General features: G+C 41.3%; 1 protein-coding gene across 1 annotated transcript in view; it reads left to right on the forward strand.

Annotated features, from left to right (window-relative positions):
• Positions 1–19,655, forward strand: part of LOC308290285 (uncharacterized protein) — a gene marked incomplete at both ends in the record, with an annotated part of 33,512 nt that extends 13,857 nt beyond the window's left edge. The window contains 2 exons of the mRNA XM_080732070.1: positions 16,777–18,440; positions 19,472–19,655. Coding sequence (XP_080588196.1) covers positions 16,777–18,440; positions 19,472–19,655 — 1,848 coding nt within the window. The remainder of the gene's footprint in view (positions 1–16,776; positions 18,441–19,471) is intronic.
• Between the last annotated feature and the right edge of the window lie 4,170 nt (positions 19,656–23,825).

The following is a 23,825-nucleotide window of genomic DNA, read 5'->3' on the forward strand; positions in this document are numbered from 1 at the left end:
TTATGGGAGTGAACAATTAAGACAATAAAACAAAGGGAATCCAAATGAATGAAACACTGTGTGCACTTGACTCTGAGCTTGGAGGTCTGCTATTCTCTGCACGCAAAATCATCGCGGGACGGAGATAAATTAGGCTTGATATATGATGTGCTGCAGCTGAGGTGATCATAGCCTACAGCGCTTTCTAGTCTTAGGTAAAAGTATCAATACTGCATTATTGAAATACTTTGTTACAAGTTAAAGTCCGGAATTCAAAATGCATTTGAGTAAAAGTAGGCTACGAAAGTGAGGGCATCAAAATAAGCTCACACAACGTGTCACAGCGCAGCGCGACGCTTTGTGAGCTTGTAGATTGGCTATTTTCAAATAGTCTATAAAACGGGGCTAAAGGCACAATGTTTTATAATATAATAATTTACATCTGCAAAGTAGGTCTAACTAGTAGCTATGTTTTCATATAATTGTAGTGGAGTAAAAATACAATATTTGGATCCGAGATGTTGTGGAGTAGCCTGTATTGAAAAAAAAAAAAAAAAAAAAAAAATAGCCTCCCGTTTGGCTCACCCGCCGCCTATATGCCGGGGGAATTAAACCAGACATTAAAAGTAAGATCATGATAGAAACTTTAAATGGTAGTAGGTTCTAATCATATGATGATGTTTATGAAAATAATATTAATAACTAGTGACGGGAGTGAGTGGGGACGGCGGAAGAGAGAGAGGGAGAGTCGAGAGAGGGAAGGAAAAAGGAGGGACAGTTTTTTTCGGTGCGATATCTTCACTACCCGTCACACGACAGGATCACGGTTGGATCTCTACCCCGCTGTGCGGTGATTTTCAAGCAAGTTTGATATTTTCTGCTGTCGGGTGGGTTGTAAAAAAGGGCGTAAAAAAGCTAATTAACATATCGGTGGGCGCTTCCACACGACAGGAGAAAAACTGTGCCTCGTGAGCGAATTTGGGCTGTTCCTCGTCACAGTCATAAATTCCTCAAATGCCACAACATTGCGTACGAATTCTGTTCATCTGGGGAGGCCCTAACATGCTGAGGAGAGGAGACCGTACGTGGCAAACGGTGGCACCGCTCAAAATATGGCTATAACACCGTAAATACGATTAAGAATAATAGACTGGATATGAACGACATCTATCTAAGCCCATCCTCACCTCCCCTTTCCACTGTAAATCTGCTTCTGTTTATTTTATTGGTGTCAGGCAGATTCGCCTAAAACTATTGATGTGGTTACTATGGAGTGCATAGCCATGTGTAGGACTAATGGTCACCATTTGACAGCCAGGTAACACCACTGTCACAGTCACTATAATATTTAAATGACAAAGAGATAATATGCAAACATGGACAGTCTGACAGCAGAATTGGGGGTAGGCGAAATGAGTCATAAACTGCGGTGAAAAGACTCTCTTGTCTGTGTGTCTGACATGCCTGTCTGTCTTTCTGTCTGCCAGTCTGCCAGTCTGTCTGTCTATTGTGTGAACAGGCTATCTGTCTGTCTATTGTGTGAACAGGCTAGTGCCCCCCAGGGGGGGCCCAAATTATTTTAGGGGGGTCCCCAGATGATTAACTTAATGTGAAACATTGTTTTCTCTCTCAACAGTAAACAAACCAACATAAGGAGAGGGTATCTGCACACTTCTAAAGTGACAATTTAAGGACTTTTTAATGCTTCTAAAATGACAAATTAAACATTGGCCAAATTGTCAAATTTTAAAGGCAGAAATTGTGAAAATAGCAGATCTACATGCTCACAATGTTTCGTTGCGAGGCGTTGTGAGCATGTAGATCTGCTGCTGTCCCAATCAAACCGTGTTATACAAAATGTAACGGTTCAGGGTGGGGGGGTCCCCAGTTAAAATATGATTATTTGGGGGGTCGCGGTCTGAAAAGGTTGAGAACCACTGGGCTATAGTGTTCCTACAGTAAAAAGACAACAAATGCATGGCGTTGTATTTGAGCTTGTTTTCATGCAGGGTGAACCCTGTCCTCACGTCAGTCAGCCCAATGATCTTCTATTGCATGTTTAAACACTGACTACAATCATAGCATAGGCTACTCATAACATAATAACTTGGGGGTTGGAATGAGAGTATGACTGTATGAGACATGTGCAGGGCTCCAGACTAACTTTTTCACAGGTAGCACTGGTGCCACCTACGTTTTAATTAGGTAGCACCATCAAAAATTAGGTAGCACCATATTTTTCTTTGTATAGCGTATTTGCGTGGTATTAATACATAGCCTTATTATACTGATGACAGTTGTGTTCATTTCCATACCATAAGCCATTTCAATTTGCCTTAAAGATTGACAATGACCCAAACTTGATATTTGCTAAATATTTTAATCTGAACTTTAGGTTTCTCTGTATGAGCAGCAGTAAAAAAAGGTCAGCACTAAGGCTTGTGATATTAGGAAAGCCTTTGATATTCGATATAATTTTGTTGAATACCCCGATAACAATATGTCTCATGATAAGTAAAAAAAAAAGCTGTAGCCTAGTTTTTATGTATTTTTGCTTCAAGTTAATATTTGCAAACTAAAGACATTAATTCAAGAAAGATTTACGAATATCTTGGCTAACAAAGGCAATATAGAACTATGAATTTCAACTTGCACAGTAGACTAAATGCAATAGGCCTGCTTTCATGCAGGATGGAAAAAAAATTGTCCTTATGGTTTTAGAGTGAGATACTGGGAAGTAAGTTGCTTGATATCAACAGAAAACGTTCACTTGGACACACACACACACACACACACACACACACACACACACACACACACACACACACACACACACACACACACACACACACACACACACACACACTCTCTCTCTCTCTCTCACAGAACACACGAGACACCAAAGACAGAAAAGTTTACAGCTGCCGTTCATTTGAGCTAATTGGCTATGAAGTGAGAAGCGCATTTTGGGCACTGAGGAACTTAACGAGTCACACAGCTGTTTTAACGTAACAGTAGGTTAATGTAACCAACGGTGGAAACATCCACGAGCGATTGCTAATCGCACAGAAAAAAGCACGGTTATACAAAGAAAGGTTAGTATATTATGTGATATCTATCCAATGTGAGCGAGAGAGTGAGAGTGTCTGTCTGTCTGCGGACCGACGCTATGTGTGTGTAGTACTGTGTGTGTATGTGAGAGAAAGAGAGAAGGGGAGGGGCGGAACAGAACATAGGCTCTGCAGGCAGGCAGGCAGCCAGGGAGAGAGAGAGACGGAGCGAGAGAGAGAGAGGCGTCAGGCGCACAGATTGAGGATTTTCTTTTTACTTTTTCCCCCCCTTTTTTTTCTAGTCGCACCAGCGCGACCTGGTTACATTTTAACTCGCACTTTATGAAATTAACTCGCATATGCGACCTAATAGCTCGCACCCTGGAGCCCTGGACATGTGGGATTTGCCCACCTCGTTCCCTGACTATTATGTGTTGGTTCCTCTGTGTAGAATAGATGACATGATATCATCTAATTCAGGTTCTCAAACTTTTCAGGCAGCAACCCCCGAAACAATCATATTTGAACTGGGGACCCCCCTGCACAAGCACTTGGAATTATAGGAGTTGGCAGTTGGCATTACCCTTAGTGGTAACACTTTACTATAAGGTACAAAGTAATACACTTAGTTAATGCTTAACTAACACTTTATTACTGATTAACTAATAGATCGGTTAATCATGAATTAATCATGAGAAATCATCAAGTAATGTTGGAATAGCTATTACTTGTCTTAACTAACGTAATCTATCAGTAGTTAAGACTATATTAGTTAATAGTTAGTTAACATCAACCATATTATGGGTGGTTTGTAGATCTGTTAATTCTGGTCAATTCTATGCCCAGGATGAGTGCTTCATAGGCGGGTAGGATTAGTGCGTTGACCCGGTGATACTGGTTGGTCTAAAACTTCCAGGGGTCTCCCATATTGGACCAGAAAAAACAGATCTACAAACCATCCATAATATGGTTGATGTTAACTAACTATTAACTAACTTAGTCTTAACTACTGATAGATTAAGTTAGTTAAGTAATAGCTATTCCAACATTACTTGATGATTTCTCATGATTAATTCATGATTAACCGATCTATTAGTTAATCAGTAATAAAGTGTTAGTTAAGCATTAACTAAGTGTATTACTTTGTACCTTATAGTAAAGTGTTACCCATTTGGTTTGACCCGATCTGTTCCATTGTGAAAATAGCAGATCTACATGCTCTGTGAGCATGTAGATCTGCTATTTTCACAATGTCTGCCTCTAATATTTGACAATTTGACCAATGTTTGACCAGAGGTACTAAAAAGGTCTTTAAAGTCTTTAAATTGTCACTTTATAAATGTGAGTTACACTTATAAATTATAAGACCAACATACATTATAAGTTATGATGTATGTTGGTCTGTTAACTGTTGAGAGAGAAAACAATGTTAACATTTAGCTAAACGTCTGGGGACCCCCCCAAACAATTTGGGGGTCCCGACCCGCAGGTTGAGAACCACTGATCTAACTGACTGTAGCCCTAGAGCTGTAGAGGCGGGTCAAAGTCACATTATAAGGAAATGAAAGGCACAGCGTATCTCAGGGAGCCATTTTGAGACACGACAACAACTGTGAACTTGACAGTGAGGACAACATGTGAGGAAGACAAAACAAAACACAATAAGGACCAAAAGCTAACGTAAAGTAGGTGTTGTTGTTTTAATATTCACTACTAGAACCACTTGGTTCTCACAGGAACAGTTTATAGGCTACTTTATGCTTCTGGTTTCTACTAAAGCTACCACTCCCTGTTGTCTAGTCTGCCTGTCTGTACTTGTTCTCTGTGGTTAATCTGGTTATGAATCTTATGATTGATGTCACCAGCAAAATACTTATTTAGACAGAGCAGAACATTATGACATCATTATGTTGATTATTTAACCCTATAAGTAACGTGTGTATTTGGTAGCATTATTTACCAGTAAGACTCCCTAATCGGGAGATAAGCAACCGTCAGCGTGATTTTAGGGCAACATGTGTAGGAGCAGTGTCCAAAAATGTGTTTGAAAAAATTGGCTCGATGGTGGCACTATATGGGACATATCCATGTTGAAGAGATGAGTGTAGACATACTGTGTACCGATTTGCGTGATTTTAGGGCAAAATCTGTAGGAGCAGTGTCCACAAATGACAAATGTGTTTGAAAAAATCGTCCTGATGGTGGCGCTAAATGGGACAGATCCTTGTTGAAGACATGAGTCGATGAGTGTAGACCAAGTGTGTACTGATTGCCAAATTTTGGCATGGATTGGGGCAACGGTGGCGGAGATATGAGAAGGGCAAAAGTGTGACGTGTGACTGACAGATTGACCCTTCGTAGTCAGGCTTACTCATCTCACCGAAGAGAAAAGCCTGGTTACGACCATAGGCTGAAACGGCATGAAACGGTGCTACTTCCGCCGGGAGAATTTCACCGGAAGACTGCAACGCATGACCTAACTTCCGTTAACCGCGGCACTTCTGGTGTCTGCAGATTCATGCCATTTACATTGCCTCTTTTGGCCAGGGTGCTGACTGACTGACTGACTGACTGACTGACAGCCGGTGGAGGTTGTTAACAGTGTCATGCGGTCCAGAGGCCGCCTTCTGTATCCTGTTATCCTGTACACACACACACACACACACACACACACACACACACACACACACACACACACACACACACACACACACACACACACACACACACACACACACACACACAGTGTTTCCGTTGCAGACAGCAACATGCAGAGAGCAGGCTGCTGCTTGCTCCCTGCTTCTCTTGAATATAAACCACGTGGTTGAGAGGAAGCTGTCCGTGTGGAACACATGTTTTAAGGATGTGGTTTGGTTTCCTCTTGACGGCTCTGGGGGAGCTGGAAGGCTTAGCACCCCCTGAGGCCCCCCTTCCCACGAACCCAATTGTGATGAAAAATATTTAAGGAATACATCTATAAAATATCTTTGAATATGTGAAAGACAATTATGTTTTATGCTGGAAAGCGTCTTCAGTCTCACAAAAACCCTATCCAATCACCTACAGTCCTCAGATTTGGAGTTGGAAACTGCCAATGACCTGGTCTGTTCACAGTTATCAATACCCTAAGGGAGAGAATCTCGTTTGTCGTAAATTTGTATTATTCATTATTGTTTGTTGACAATTCGCCCCTGCTCTACAAATGCCAGCTCCCCCATCGTCCCCCCAGTCACAATTCTCTGTTCACCGCTGAGTGTTTGTGAATGTAGTAAGCAATTTTAGAATTAACAGCAGGTAGGCCAATGTAAAGGCTCAAAATAAAAATTAAAACAATCCAATCAAGAAAAATATCTATTTAAATATTTTAATACAAAGGAACTGTTGAACTAGCCGACATCTCAAAGCTGCTAGCAGTCCATGACTTGGTTTAGTGAATGAAACATTATTTTAACCATGGTAAAGTTAGTCTGGTGGTGCCAGCCTCACTGGGTGGGTCTGGTTTATTAACCAGGCTATGATGATACATTATTTTAACCATGGTAAAGTTAGTCTGGTGGTGCCAGCCTCACTGGGTGGGTCTGGTTTATTAACCAGGCTATGATGATACATTATTTTAATGTGTAGTATCAAAGTATCTAGTAATTCATGTTTTCAAATAAATGTAGTGGAGTAAAAGTACAATATTTGGATCTGAGATGTAGTGGAGTAGAAGTAAAAGTATTGGAAATTGGAAATAGGGTTCGGTAAAGTAAAAAGAATATCTTATAATTGTACGTATGTTCAGTACTTAAGTAAATGTACTTAGATGTACTCAGTTACTTTACACCACTGTTAACATGATATTCAAAGGTCTCCCTGTTCTTCTATTGTGACATTTCAATGATGTGGTGCAGTAGGACACCTGTTGGTTGACAAGAGCTACTGCATGCATCTGCATCTACTGTAGTCTCATCATTATGATGGTGATATTGTTGTTCATCTACTGTAGTCTCATCATTATGATGGTGATATTGTTGTTCATCTACTGTAGTCTCATCATTATGATGGTGATATTGTTGTTCATCTACTGTAGTCTCATCATTATGATGGTGATATTGTTGTTCATCTACTGTAGTCTCAGCATTATGATGGTGATATTGTTGTTCATTGCTGTAGTCTCATCATTATGATGGTGATATTGTTGTTCATCTACTGTAGTCTCAGCATTATGATGGTGATATTGTTGTTCATCTACTGTAGTCTCATCATTATGATGGTGATATTGTTGCCTCACAGCAGGCTCACAGTTAATATTTCAACATATCATCCTATGTCAGTGGCATATTGATAATACAGGATGAGATTGAAATATTACTGACACGTTCTAGAAATGTGTTGTCTGCGTGTGTGTGTGTGTGTGTGTGTGTGTGTGTGTGTGTGTGTGTGTGTGTGCGTGTGTGCGTGTGTGCGTGTGTGCGTGCGTGCGTGCGTGCGTGCGTGCGTGCGTGCGTGCGTGCGTGCGTGTTAAAAGGCACAGGGCATTAATCTGTCTATAAATCTGCCCTCTCCAGACCATGAATGTAGTTTTTACTATGGTGAAAGAAATGCAAAATGCCCTCTTTCCATGCCATACCTGAAGGCAGCATTCAAGAGAATTGCCTTGTCCAAACTCTCCTGAACTTGAATGCAGCATCTTATGTTGAAAGAATTGCCCTGTGTAGAAATCCATGCTGTTACGCCACATCTTCAGTATTCACTTGATTATGCTTAGTTCAGTGTGTATCAAGCACCGAATATAGCCAACCTCCAAACTCACAGCACATCGCAGTGTGTGCGTGTGTGGATTGTACATTCATTCATTAATCATTTACTATTTTCTGCTAATCTTGACAGGTTAAATAAAGACCAAAGATGAGTGAGTGTGTGGAGAGAGAGGAGGAGGAGGGAAGAGACAAACATCTCATCCACAGAGCAGAGTCTCCAACAGCCAGCTGTGGGTCTAAAGATGAACCTGGACCTCCACGCTTAAAGTAAGACCATCCTCCTATACCACATTATACACACAACAATGGGCCTGATTCATCAATCTGGATGTAACCCCCATTGATTCTGGATGGGGACCCACATGTATGGGCCTGGATGGGGACCCAAATGCATTTGGGTCAGAATCAATGGGGGTAAATGTAGGGTCAAGGGTGAAGTAAATTTACCCCCATTGATTCTCACACAAATGCATTTGGGTCCCCATCCAGAATCAATGGGAGTAATTTTACTATAATACATTTTTTGTATTTGGAATGTGACAAAAAAAGAAAAAATTTTATTGAACGCAAGTCTCCATGAGTAATCAATAGAAAAAAAGTCATTTTGGGGGTGAACTACTCCTTTAAGGCATGTTCGTCTATTTTCATCATTGTGTGAAACTTGAGCTGAGTCGCCGACATTTGAACACACTAAGGGACCTAATATTCAGCTCTACTAAATGCAACTGATGGCCTACTAAATAAATAAAAAAAAATCTGTGGAATTGCATCATGACTATTCTGCATAGGCTGCGCAAGCAGATCTATAAGGGTCCATTTGGTTACCAACTCAGTGACAGCTTATCCACACTGAATATGTAATTGTTTTACATAGGCTATTCTTTTATTTTTTAAATACATGTGTTGGCAAATGTTGGGCAGAATGGGCACATAGCCTACATATTTTATTTGATGTTTGGCACAATTGAAATTGATTTAGCATGAAGAAGAAGCTGGAGACTGAGGGCCTTTGGTTTAATTGAGGCTGGAGATGGGGGAATTGGGAAATGATCTGAACTTTCCTCCATCTCCAACTGCAAGAAAGGAAAAAAAAGAAGAAAAAAAAGAAAATACCATGCAGGAATAGATATCTGAATGTTGATTGTACGGTCCTACTATACTTGAAATACTGAGTACATGAGTTAAACATGGCATTATCATTCACGTCCAGTCTGTGTTCATTCACATGATCATTGTATGAATATTGTTATGATTCCAGAAGTCTTCACCACAGAGCAGAGTCTCCAACACCCAGCTGTGTGTCTATGAAGAGTGACGCGTCTATGAGAACACCTCCTGTCTTCAGTGAACCTGGACCTCCACACACACAGTATGTCAATCCTCCTATTATACAATATACACACACTATATATACATTATACACAACACCATAACACAACAAAGTAATATCATGATAATGTGCAAATAATGGATTAAAGAAAAGACACAGAGTCTAATAACAGTACCCTCCCCTTTCTAGCTGTATTCATAGCATTGGTTCTCAACCTTTTCAGGCCTTGACCCCCAAAATAATCATATTGTAACTGGGGACCCCCAAACTAATCATATTTGAACTGGAGACCCCCAAAGTAATCATATTTGAACTGTACCCCAGTCCCCGTGAACGTATAAAAGTATATTCTCCACCCCTTTGCACTCATCAAACTCGGGTCCATTTCGGATATCCACGGATACCCGGCCCGTAGCAGGACTCTGATCTATGCTCAGATATATAAGATTTGCTGGCTGTCTGTCTTTTCAACAATCTGTAGATAGTTTCTTTCATGAAAACTGAATATTATACTTTTTTTTTTTTCTTTTTTTTTTTTTACCCTGTTAACCTTTGACAATAAAGTTGAGGTTCAACTATCCAATAATGTAGAGGGGATGAACCCTGAGATGTTGTGTTATGATATTGCTCTGTAACGGGACAAAAACATAAATGATCATGAACACATTGACTTCACAATGATCATTGTATGAATATTGTTGTGATTCCAGAAGTGTTGACCACAGAGCAGAGTCTCCAACACCCAGCTGTGTGTCTATGAAGAGTGACGCGTCTATGAGAACACCTCCTGTCTTCAGTGAACCTGGACCTCCACACACACAGTATGTCAATCCTCCTGAGCTTCTTAACACATTCATTGCTCTGAACGTGTTAACATGTTCAGAATGAGAAAAAATACCCCTGCTCATAACCTACTGTAGTTTACCATGACTCTGTGGGAGTTTAAAGTGAGAGCAAGAGAGGAAGCCTCAACCCTCTTTAGTATAGAGAGGAGCTGGTAGTTTACATACACACCTGTCATACGTAGTTTCCAACCTTTTAGCCCAAGACCAAAAAGAGAAATTAGACGTTTGCCCGGGAGTCCGGGACCCAAACTAGTGAAAATAGCGGATCTACAAGCTCAAAATGTGTCGCTTCGTGCCACATTGCGAGCTTGTAGATGAAGACATCTCTGAATAAATAAACTAGAATTGACAGAGTAAATTTTTACAAGTGTGCCTGCAGCTCGCTAAATGCGCGACCTTGTGTGGCGGTTTGGACGGTGAGACCATCCGCCAAGTCGTCTGTGTTTCGTTTTGAGAGGGTCGGTCCCCCTGAAAAACGCCTTCTGGCACGAAATGGTTACGTTTTGCGCGTTTGTGACGCCCCCTACGGGTCGAAGTGGAAATGCTTATCTGTTGAGTATGACACCCGCGACCTGTGGTTAAAATTCAGTGTTGACTTGACCTTTTGTTTGTAATTTATGGCTATTTTTTGCCAAACGGGCCCCTCCCGCTAACTTTAGAAGCGCGTTACGAACGAACGGAATGGACAATCAAAATATCCCTTGAGTATGTTCATTGCATAGGTTCATAGATCACGTGTACCGATTTTTGTGCGATTTGAAGAAAATATGTAGGAAAAGGAGCAAAAAGTGTGTTTTGGAGAAAATTCAAGATGGCGAAAAATCTATCCTGGCGCAAATGGGCGTGGCCTATATCGGGAGATGCGTCTGACCCAGGGAATCCAGGGAAAAAAGAATTTAAAATTTCCGATCTACGGTTCAAGAGTTAGGGGGCAAAACGTAAAGTGGGCCGTTATAGCGCCACCATGAGGCCGAGTGATGTAATTATTTTTCGATTAATTCTTACAATCATTATGAATCTCTTCTCCGAAGTTTGAAACTGTAGCTCCTATGCTTTGCGAGTGAAAAATACTTGAATGTGATTTCTTGCATTGTCCCATTATAAGTCAATGGGGACAATTAAGCGTCGTTTTTTGCTGATTATGTCGGAATGGTAAGGCGGATCGGAACGAAAGGTAATAGCACACGATTCCCGACCGAGCCGCACGTTTTGATGTATATATTGCGGGGGTGGCGTAAATGGTGCGGGACTAGTTACGCGGCAAACTTTGGGGAAACGCCATGTCCGTCTGCCTGGCTTAAGTATGAGTGATAACAATAAGTTGCCTGTTACTGCATAACAGGCACACTTAATAAAGTTACTGCTGTGACCACAGTAATGACCACTTAATAATAATGATAGTAAAAATAATCTGTATTGTCCCCAAAGTGAAATTTGTCTTCATAAGTCTTTTCAAACTAAAAAACTAAACATAACCATATAACACAACACAAACATATCACAAGAACAGACCATCAGGTGCCCACTATGCACAGGAAACCATCCTATCGACGGGGGCGAAGCAGATTGTTTAGTGCAGCGATGGCTGAGGAAACAAAACTCCTGATAAAACCGAACCTTTTGCGACTTCAAGGAACTTTATCTTCAGCCTGATGGCATGAGGTGGAAGTAGAGATGCAGAGGATGATCAGTGTCATTTATTACTGAAAGGACTAAGCATGTGATGGCCTTATTGTTCATACATCAGACAGACAGAACATGAAAGTTCAATACACAAGTGGTTGTTTAGGCTAAAACCTGTATGAAACCGTATTATGGACCAATATTTATATCAAATATATATTTTGAAAAGCGTGGTGGGGCCCCTTTAAGTAACGTTGTTTAGGCAGAAACAGTGCACTCTGATTTTCACAATAAAATCTTACCCGCCAAGTGTTTAGTCCTGTACCGCCCGTCCCTGTGAACGTATAAACCCATCACATTAAGGTCCCTGTCGGATATCCACGGATACCTGGCTCGTAGCAGGATTCTGATATATAACATTTGCTGTATGTTTGTCTGTCTGACTTTCAACAAATTATAGATAGTTTCTTTCATGAAAACTGGAAATGATACTGTTTTTTTAACCCTGTTAACCTTTGACAATAAAGTTGAAGTTCAACTATCCAACAATGTAGAGGAGATGAACCCTGAGATGTTGTGTTATGATACTGCTCTGTAACGGGACAAAAAATAATGATCATGAACACATTGACTTCACAATGATCATTGTATGAATATTGTTATGATTCCAGACGTCTTCACCACAGATCAGAGTCTCCAACACCCAGCTGTGTGTCTATGAAGAGTGACGCGTCTATGAGAACACCTCCTGTCTTCAGTGAACCTGGACCTCCACACACACAGTATGTCAATCCTCCTATTATACAATATACACACACTATATATACATTATACACAACACCATAACACAACAAAGTAATATCATGATAATGTGCAAATAATGGATTAAAGAAAAGACACAGAGTCTAATAACAGTACCCTCCCCTTTCTAGCTGTATTCATAGCAGTGGTTCTCAACCTTTTCAGGCCTTGGCCCCCAAAATAATCATATTTGAACTGGGGACCCCCAAACTAATCATATTTGAACTGGAGACCCCCAAAATAATCATATTTGAACTGTACCGCCCGTCCCCGTGAATGTATAAAAGTATATTTTCCACCCCTTTGCACTCATCAAACTCGGGTCCATGTCGGATATCCACGGATACCCGGCCCGTAGCAGGACTCTGATCTATGCTCAGATATATAAGATTTGCTGGCTGTCTGTCTTTTCAACAATCTGTAGATAGTTTCTTTCATGAAAACTGAATATTATACTTTTTTCTTTCTTTTTAACCCTGTTAACCTTTGACAATAAAGTTGAAGTTCAACTATCCAATAATGTAGAGGAGATGAACCCTGAGATGTTGTGTTATGATATTGCTCTGTAACGGGACAAAAACATAAATGATCATGAACACATTGACTTCACAATGATCATTGTATGAATATTGTTGTGATTCCAGAAGTGTTGACCACAGAGCAGAGTCTCCAACACCCAGCTGTGTGTCTATGAAGAGTGACGCGTCTATGAGAATACCTCCTGTCTTCAGTGAACCTGGACCTCCACACACACAGTATGTCAATCCTCCTGAGCTTCTTAACAATTTTGCTGCCATTTTAAACATAGCTGTAGTAAGCAGCTGCCAAATTGTCCTTACCTTTTAACGTGGGCACGCGCACGCATCGTGCACAATCTGTGCACGACTCATCTAGTAGACGCGTAGACTCGGTGACAGCTTTCAAATAAAAAAACCCCCATTGAAATAGACATATCCGTTGACACGCTGTATCCCTGATTATCCGCCAGTGTTTACATGAAAAAACATTGAAAAAAGCCAACTGTGCGCTTTGGTAACACGTTCGCGCACAAAATGCACGATATGTGCGGGGATCATAATCCAGGCGTGTAGAGACTGGATCAAAGCAATGAATGTGTTGAGCAAAACTACTCTGCCTGCTCATAACCTACTGTAGTTTACCATGACTCTGTGGGAGTTTAAATGTCAAAGCAAGAGAGGAAGCCTCGACCCTCTTTAGTATAGAGAGGAGCTGGTAGTTTACATACATACCTCTATAGAGAGGAGCTGGTAGTTTACATACACACCTCTATAGAGAGGAGCTGGTAGTTTACATAAACACCTGTCACCAGTGGTTCCCAACCTTTTTAGCCCAAGACCCAAAAGAGAAATTAGACGTTTGCCCGGGACCCAAACTAGTGAAAATAGCAGATCTACAAGCTCAAAATGTGTTGCTTTGTGCCACGTTGCGAGCTTGTAGATGAAGACATCTCTGAATAAATAAAGTTACTGCTGTGACCACAGTAAGTACTACTTTATACTAATGATAATACAAATAATCTTTATTGTCCTCGAAGTGAAATTTGTTGCTGTCTTTTCAAACAAAAAAACAACACATAACACAACACAAACATATCACAAGACGATCATCAGGTCCACACTGTACACAGAAAACCATCCTATCGACAGGGGCGAAGCAGTTTGTTTAGTGCAGTGATGGCTGAGGAAACAAAACTAATGATAAACCAACCTTGTTCCACTTCAGGGTTCTGTATCTTCACCCTGATGGCATGAGGTGGAAGTAGAGGTACAGAGGATGATCAGTGTTATTGATATAGTTATTGATACAGAGGATGATCAGTGTTATTGATATAGTTATTGATACAGAGGATGATCAGTGTTATTGATACAGAGGATGATCAGTGTCATTGATACAGAGGATGATCAGTGTCATTGATACAGAGGATGATCAGTGTTATTGATATAGTTATTGATACAGAGGATGATCAGTGTTATTGATACAGAGGATGATCAGTGTTATTGATATAGTTATTGATACAGAGGATGATCAGTGTTATTGATATAGTTATTGATACAGAGGATGATCAGTGTTATTGATATAGTTATTGATATAGTTATTGATACAGTGTCTTTTATTATTGAGTATTAAGCATGTGATGGTCTTATTGTTCATACTTCTCTACTGTCCAAAAGCACAAAAGGATAAGAATTGGGCAGAATTCCAACAATAAGCAATGGAGATTATAGGATATTGTTATAACTAACAGTTACAGATCAATAAACAAAAGGATAATTGTCTAAACCAGTCAAACAAAAAGTGCACAATAATATAAGGACATGACAGAGTGGACCCTGTTATTGTATATTGATACCAACACCAAACAGTACAGAAACATACATCTATCAGTGAAGAATGATTATGATAATGATTGTATTTATAAAGCATATTTCCAGACATCACAAAGTGCTTTACAGAGCAGGGTAAAATAACAACATGATATGCATTTATTGACAATGTACAACAGGGGTGCCCAAAAGGTAGATGGTGATCTACCAGTAGATCACCAAGGGTGTGCAGGTAGACCACATGACATGCCTCTAAAAATATATAATTACAATATAAAATATAAGTCAATATGACATCAAGAAGGGCCTGTCAGCTCCCTTCATGGTTTCTAAAGTAGGCAAACCTCCAATGCAATATTTTGTTCAAGAGTTAGTAGCATTACAAAGAACCCCAAACTGTACCACTTCCATACGGAATGGGATGAAGACATTTTCCCCAGTATTTACCATTTATTCAGCCTAAAATGTAACGCCAGTGCTGCTATTCCAAAGCCTCCCTCAGACCCTCAGCTAAAAGATTTTGGATGGGTAGATCATGTTGAGCTAGTCATTTTAAAAGTAGATCTCACGTCAAAAGAGTGTGGGCACCCCTGATCTACAACAAACGATCAGTGAATAAAACGTAGGCACACATTTTAAAATAGACACATGCAGATATTAAAAACTAGAAATGGCAGGAAGAATTTGAGACAAGCTGTGCTGTGAGCAGGGGTGTTGCACCACATCCTGGGCCCTGGGTACAAGCATTCACTGTGGGCCCCCCATGAATGTTTCTTCAGGAGGGGTTTAACCCATTTAGACTGGGAATGCATTATTACACGTTATGTGATGTGCTTTAACTATTGAAAAATAGCAGATCTACAGGCTCAAAGTGCGTCACCGAGCACTGCCAGCTTGTAGATCTTCTATTTTTGAAAAATCTTGAAAATGTGTGCAAGTCTTTGAATAGTTTCTATGTCAGTGGTGCTCAAACTGTTTCATGTGAAGGACCCCCAAAATGATATGTGTTTGGCCATGGACCCCCATCTAAAAATATTTAGCAAAAGAAGAAACATTTGAGTTACAAATGTTCGCTTAAAAATACATGTATTCAAAGATTTGCACACATGTTTACAACTGTTCAAAATAAATCTACAAGCTTGCAGCGCTGCACTTGGTGCCGCGCTGTGAGCTATATCTGCTATTTCTCAATAGCTAAAATAATTAAGGTCCCTCCACCTTGGGCCCTGGTAACTCAGTCCCACTTTCCCCCCCTTGTGACACCCCTGTCTGTGGGAGTCTCCAGGAGGCTCTTATCTGATGATCTGATGCTGAGCACAGGCTTGTAGGGTTCTAGCATGTCAGAGATAGAACTGGGATACTGTCTATTTACACATTTAAAAGTCATGAGTAAAGTCTTAAAATCTATTCTGGCACTAACAGGTAGCCTAACTAACAGTGGAGAGCAGATAAGATGGAGAATCTAATCCTAATAAAGTTCTTCATCTCCACAGAGAGAGGAAGAGGACTGAGCAGACGTCCAGATGTTCAGGAGAGACATTCACAACCACACCTGGACTGAAGACATCCAGTCAGACCAGCAATGGAAAAAGTAAGACTGGACACAATTTACAATAGGCTATTTAAATAGCACAAATTAAAAACAGAATAAAAATAGAAAAAACATTGTCAAATAGGGTAACATCTATCAACTCTGGACTAAAACAATTCAGATTAATATCTTTATTATCCCACGAGAGAAAACCAGTCGCCCAACATTATTATTTGATATTGGTTATGTTTCCCCTAATGTATGATATGATATTTAACACATTAATAATGTGTGTATACTTGTAAGAATGTAAAGTTATAAATTCAACTGAATGTTTAAAATGTCTTCATTGTCTTCTCATAGCAGGTGTCAGTGTGCAGGAGGATTTAAAGGTTTATAAGATCACTTTGAACAGTCTGGATGGTGTGACAGACGTCACTGAAGTGCCCTCCCTCAGCAGCATCTTCACAGCGCTCTACATCACAGTGGGAGAGAGTGAAGGGGTTAATAACCAACATGAGGTCTACCAGCTTGAGACACTCTCCAAGAAGAACACCCTCCATGACCAACCAATCAACTGCTGTGACATCTTTAAGCCCCTCCTCCTTGGCAGAGAGACACCAATCAGAAGAGTTCTGACCAAGGGCGTCGCTGGCATTGGAAAAACCTTCTCTGTGCGTAAGGTCGCTCTGGACTGGGCAAAGGGTTTGGAAAATCAAGATGTCATTCTCCTGGTTCCCTTCTCATTCCGGGAGCTGAACTTGGTCAGAGATGAGCAGCACAGTCTTCTCTCACTGATCCATGTTTTCCATCCAACGTTGAAGAAGGTCACAGCAGAGCAGCTCGCTGTCTGGAAGGTTGGCTTCATCTTTGATGGTTTGGATGAAAGCAGGTTGTCCTTCAACTTCAACAATGACATCATCTCTGATGTCACAGTGACATCATCAGTGGACGGGCTGTTGACAAACCTCATCGAGGGGAATCTGCTCCCATTGGCTCTCATCTGGATAACCACCAGACCTGCAGCAGCCAATCAGATCCCTCCTGTATATGTTGACCTGGTGACAGAAGTACGAGGGTTCACCGATCCCCAGAAGGAGGAGTACTTCAGGAAGAGATTCAGTGATGAGGAGCTGGCCAGCAGAATCATCTCACACATGAAGACGTCAAAGAGCCTCCACATCATGTGTCACATCCCAGTCTTCTGTTGGATCAGCGCTACCGTTCTGGAGGACATGGTGAAGACAGACGAGACAGGACAGCTGCCCACAACCCTGACTGCCATGTGCTGCCACTTCCTGTTGGTCCAGACAAAGAGGAAGGAGCTGAAGTATGATGAGCCTCATGAGGGGGAAAGAAGAAACAAGAAAAGAAACAGAAAAGAGAGAGAGAATCAACAGAAGATGATGGAGACTGACAGGGATGTTCTTCTGAAGCTGGGCAGGCTGGCGTTTGAACATCTGGAGAAAGGCAGCATCATGTTCTACCAAGAAGACCTGGAAGAGTGTGGTCTGGATGTGAAAGACGCCTCGCTGTACTCAGGAGTGTGCACAGAGATCTTCAAAAGAGAGGGCGTGCTCTTCCAGAGAGCAGTCTACTGCTTTGTTCATCTGATCATCCAGGAGTTCCTGGCTGCAGTCTACCTGTTCCACTGTTTCACACAGAAGAACATGGAGGTACTGAAGACATTCCTGGGACGTGACAAATATGTATGTGAATACACCAGTGACTCCGGCTTGGAGGACTTCCTGGACAGAGCCAACCGTAAAGCCATAAAGAGTAAGAATGGTCACCTGGACCTGTTTCTCCGCTTCCTTCATGGTCTCTCACTGCCGTCCAACCAGAGTCTGTTAGGAGGTCTACTGGTTCAGACACAGAACTGTCCAGAGAGCATCCAGAGAGCCATCAACAACCTGAAGATGACTGATTACGATGCCTCTCCTGACAGATGTATCAACATCTTCCACTGTTTGATGGAGATGAATGACCACTCAGTGCATCAGGAGATCCAACAGTACCTGAAGTCAGGGGACAGATCAAAGACAAGACTGTCTCCATCCCAGTGTTCAGTTCTGGCCGCCATGCTGCAGATGTCAGAGGATGTTCTGGAGGAGTTGGACCTGGACAAATACAACACATCAGAGCAGGGCCGACGCAGACTCATCCCAGCCGTGAGGAACAGCAGAAAGGCTCGGTTAGTAGTCATGTGAATAGAAAACTTAGAACAGAAACAATGTACTGTACCTTCACAACACTACAATATAACTAAACATGAGTTAAATCAACAGTGATACGCACGCACGCACGCACGCACGCACGTACGCACGCACGCACGCACGCACGCACGCACGCACGCACGCACGCACACACACACACACACACACACACACACACACACACACACACACACACACACACACACACACACACACGCGGGCTGGGTAGAATATTGGGTAGAGAGTGCTAGAATAAATTCAACGTTTCATTGATACAAACTGTGTGTGTGTGTGTGTGTGTGTGTGTGTGTGTGTGTGTGTGTGTGTGTGTGTGTGTGTGTGTGTGTGTGTGTGTGTGTGTGTGTGTGCATGCAAGCGTGTGTGTGTGCGTGTGTAGCACAAATAAAATATTTTCTTTCGGCCCACAACCTAGAGAAAGTAATCCATGCCCTTGTCTCGTCAAGGCTGGATTACTGCAACTCCCTTTACATAGGGGTTGCAAACTCCACCCTCTCCCGTCTTCAGCTCGTACAGAATGCTACTGACTGACTGGCACCTCTGGCCAGAGGCTTCTCAAAGTCAATCTAACAGCCAATCTAAGGCAAAAGGGTGACAGAGCTTTTTCTGTGGCTGGCCCAGCTCTCTGGAACAGCCTTCCATCCCACTTAAAACACACCTCTTCACCCTAGCATTTGAGCCCTAGACCCCTCCCTCCCTGTGCCTTTTATCTGTCATTGTTTTATATCTTAAATGTTTTGTTTTTATAGCTGTACTTACAAGGTTTTAAATGTTTACAAATGTTTCTATTGTTTTTGCTTTGTATTGTTTTTGTTTTTACTGCGTTCTCATGATGTACAGCACTTTGGTCAACCTGGTTGTTTTTAAATCTGCTTTATAAATAAATGGACTTGACTGTGTGTGTGTGTGTGTGTGTGTGTGTGTGTGTGTGTGTGTGTGTGTGTGTGTGTGTGTGTGTGTGTGTGGTCTGATTGACCACCTCTAATTACAGACTTGTTGGCTTTGGTTGTGGCCTCTGGAAGGAACACATGGAAGTTGTGTCTTCAACTCTCAGTTCTAATCCATCCCATCTGAGACACCTGGACTTAAGTTACAACGACCTGGACCTGGATCGACTGGATCTACTCTGTGCTGCACTGAAAAGTCCTCATTGTAGACTGGAGACTCTACGGTGAGATTAATTTACAATCATTATTTCCATCAGTGATTTATCATGTGATTATAATATGAATATTGTGGCATGAATAAGGTTGATATCATAGTAACACACATTGAGTGGGATAATGAGGAGGTACAGTACAGTATGTACATGTTCACTAAATTCACTTAAACCACTCAAAGACTGTCAGGGTAAAACAAATCCAAGTGGCAATATCACAATGCAGCTCTGTTACTAGTAAAAGTAATAAATACACTTTATTACCAAATACTCAATATGCAGAATGCCCCTTTTTATGTTTTCAAAATTTTTCGAAATGAAAAGTGTATAATAGGTGATAAAATAGCTGGTTTATGTATATTGCAATAATCTAAATCAGATCTGAAGTAAATGGTTACTAAAGTTTTCAAATAATTAATGAGTAAAAATTACAGTATTTGCCTCTATAGATTTAGTGCAGTAGAAGTATAAAATATACAAAGTTGACATAATCAAGTAAAGTAAATAAAGTAAACTAAACTTGTACTTAAGTACTGAAGTTGAGTAAATGTACTTAGTTCCATTCCACCACTGGTCTGTATCGTCTCTTTCTCCAGCAGATGTCCTTCCTGTGTCTGTGACATCAGCAGTTATCAGCTTCACTTGTCTTAAACTGTCCATCAATTGACCTTTGACCTGTTAGTTCTTGTGTGTATAATGAAGCAATAAGCCACAAGAGGCATGTGGTTACCCAGTATTTTATAACGTCTGAAAGGCGTGGTGAGACACGAAGCGAAGCCGAGTGTCTCCAACCCTCTCAGCCATTATAAAATACAGGTAACCACATGCCTCGTGTGGCTTCTTGCTTTTCTAAAATGGTTACAATATGGCAACATGAAAAATCATAGACATGTACCAATTAAAACTGTTCTATTTCAATAATAATTCACTACAAGGTCTGCAAGAAAGTAGTTCCCAGCTACAAGAAAGTAGTTCCCAGCTACAAGAAAGTAGTTCCCAGCTACAAGAAAGTAGTTCCCAGCTACAAGAAAGGAGTTCCCGGCCAGGCTGCAGAAACACCTGTTGCAATCAGAATGGGGTATAGGGGGGGCGCTTGGTGTTTTTACAAGCCCTGCCCAGAGGCACTCAGTTACCGTCCTATTTGTGTGGGCGGTGCTTAGAAGCCCTGCACGGCAGGATTTGAGAGAAAATCAAGCGCTCCCTTCTCTCGTTCAGCTTCACAACACTGTGGAAAGAAATAACGCACCTGGGTTTGATATTAACTGATTCAAGGTGTGGATTATTGTGTCATTTAGACACTGGTTTAATCAGAAACCAGCCAATCAGAATCAAGTATTGGAACTAACCATTTTATAAACTCTGTTTTCAGTCTCTTTGCTGGATCATCTGTTTTCAACATGTTGCTGTTTCCTGTCTGTTGGGAGATTAAGTAAAGATTATTTAGTTCATGTTACTCTGTCTGGTTTTCTACTCTAAAACACAGACAGTCCATCCAGACCAGGTCCTTTAATAGGTGGTTGTAAGCAGGTTCTCAGAATAATGTATTTTATAGCAGACAATCAAACATTGTGTGTTTTATTTGTCATTTAGACTGATGCACTGCTGGTTGTCAGAGAGAAGCTGTGAAGTTCTGGCCTCAGCTCTCAGATCTAATCCTTCTCATTTGAGAGAATTAGACTTGAACTTCAACGTCTTGCCGGTGTCTGAACTGAAGAACTTCTCTGGACTGGAGTCTCTGCAGTGAGTAGACTTGGACTGTGTCCATGTTGGTTAGTGCAGTGATTCCCTTGTTCCATGTTCCAATGGCATAACGTCTATTGTGCTAGTCTGCCCCAACAATCCCCTCCTCCCACCCCATTTATACAGTCATGCACCTGCTGAAGATTCATGTTTATGTGTATAATCTGTTGCAGTAAAATATCCAGGCAAAATACGTAAAATAAGCTGGGCTTGCATGATTTCATTAACCCTGCATTTTACCAGTGGTGTAAAGTAACTAAGTACTTTTACTTAAGTACTGTACTTATGTACAGTTTTGAGGTATTTGTACTTTACTTGAGTATTTCCAAATTCCAATACTTTTACTTCTACTGCACTACATCCGGGATCCAAATGTTCTACTTTTACTCCACTATGTTTATTTGAAAACTATAGTTACTAGTTACTGAACTAAATTATAATATGTTAAAACATACAAAAACCTCTTTAGCCCTATTTTATACAGAGGCTATTTGAAAATAGCCGATCTACAAGCTCACAACGTGTCACATCGTGACACGTTGTGAGCTTGTAGATCTGCTATTTTCAAACATTTTGGACTTTTGACAGTAGCCTAGTAAGAAAAGGGTGAGTCACCTTTTCAATCACCTTTTTCTAAATCAAAACACATATTTTTCTTTTGCAAGTTCACACAATTTTCGCAAATTACTGTAATTTCACTAGTAGCAGAAACACTGTAGTGTCAGGTAGTGGAGACGTTGTGTTAGACAGTCAGACATTGATGCATTGTTGTTCTACTTCCTACAGAGTGAAACATGGAGGAGAATTCTGGAATTCTAATCCTAATCCTCAACTCCTCTCAAGATGTGAGCATCTGTCTGTCTGTCTGTCTGTCTGTCTGTCTGTCTGTCTGTATTTGTATACAGTGTGCTATCCTCTGTTGGGTTACACCCCGCCATTCCGAAACACCGCCATTCCGAACATTGACTTCTAACCCTAACCCTACCCCTAACCCTAACCCTAACCCTTACCCTAACCCTAACCCTAACTAACCCTAACCCTACCCCTAACCCTAACCCTAACCCTAGTCAATGTTCGGAATGGCGGTGTTTCGGAATGGCGGTCTGACACCCCTCTGTTGGCCCCTCCCTCCCTGGATGCTGTCCTGAAAGCTCTTCAGTAGAGCTTCCAGTGAATGCAGGAGGTTTCTCTGCTCTTGGCCTGGTCCTTCACACCAGCTGATGCTTGTTTACAAAACACTCCCTCTACCTGACACACCTTCTGTAATGTTCAACCCTCCTTCTGCCACACATTCTGTCCCCCAAACACACTGGCCCTCATTTATCAACGTGGTGCAGATCACAATTTTGGCGTACACCGAAATTTAGGCAAGTCTCTGCATTTATCATTTCAATGTGACTTTGACGTTGGCGTAGGGTAGGATCAAATCTCACGTCAAGTTCAGAGGTGGTGTAGGATTCATCTTACACCTCTTATTCCATTGTAGACATGCAGGGCAGCATTGTCTAACTATCTGACAGACAATGGACACATGTATCCACTCGAAAATGTATATCTAACACACTAATAAATAATCCTGTGAAAATATAACATTTTATAAAAGCATATAGCCGGCTACGTCATGGACATGCACACTGATTTTATTTCCAAATTACAATGACAAGCAATTTAAATCTAGTGATATGGCAGCAATCTACATTAAGTGCTTTAACACTAACAGTCTATTGCAGATCTGGCTCAGAACAAGCACAGATACGAACGCATGCAAGAGCATTTTCGGGACCAGCTCGGCGCCGCTGTAATCTTACATTTTCGTGGACTGTGAGCATCCAATTTAAACAGTGACGTGAGTCCTTTATTAAGGATAAAACCTGAAGGTCCAAACCTGGCTGTGCCCAGCCCAGCGCACGCTATGGATGATTTATTTGGGGGTCCACGGCCCACCGGGGAGATGGCTAGCCCGTGCGGGAAATATACTGTATATACCAGTACATGATTGCTATAGTTTAAGCACTCAAACGTGCATTGCACTCGTCACAGATATTGGGTTAAATTTATATCCAAACATAACCGTGGGGTCTCTCAATGTATACAGTAGCTACTGTACACTATGCTGGAGTTAATGATGAAACCCGACGCTCCACCTGTGCCCACAGCGCACCATCTTCCCCGTGGGCGCCGTGGATTTATTTATGCCACCTGGAGATCACTCAACACCAGCCAGCCTTCATCCATCAATGCTTAGAGCCTCATTCATTCTTCAACCACTGCATTCAGATGACCTTTTTTTTGCGTCCATAAAGTTATTATTATTATCCATGATGGAGGCGATGAGTCGACTCAGCGCCGTTATCGAGTTATGTGAATAATGTAATAATAATAATAATAACTTTATCACCGAAAAAAACATCTGCGGTGGGCAAGCGGGGACGCGAACCCGCGGCTC

This window comes from Nannobrachium achirus, assembly GCF_963921795.1.
Source record: "Nannobrachium achirus genome assembly, chromosome: 1".
NCBI classification, from domain to species: Eukaryota; Metazoa; Chordata; class Actinopteri; order Myctophiformes; family Myctophidae; genus Nannobrachium; species Nannobrachium achirus.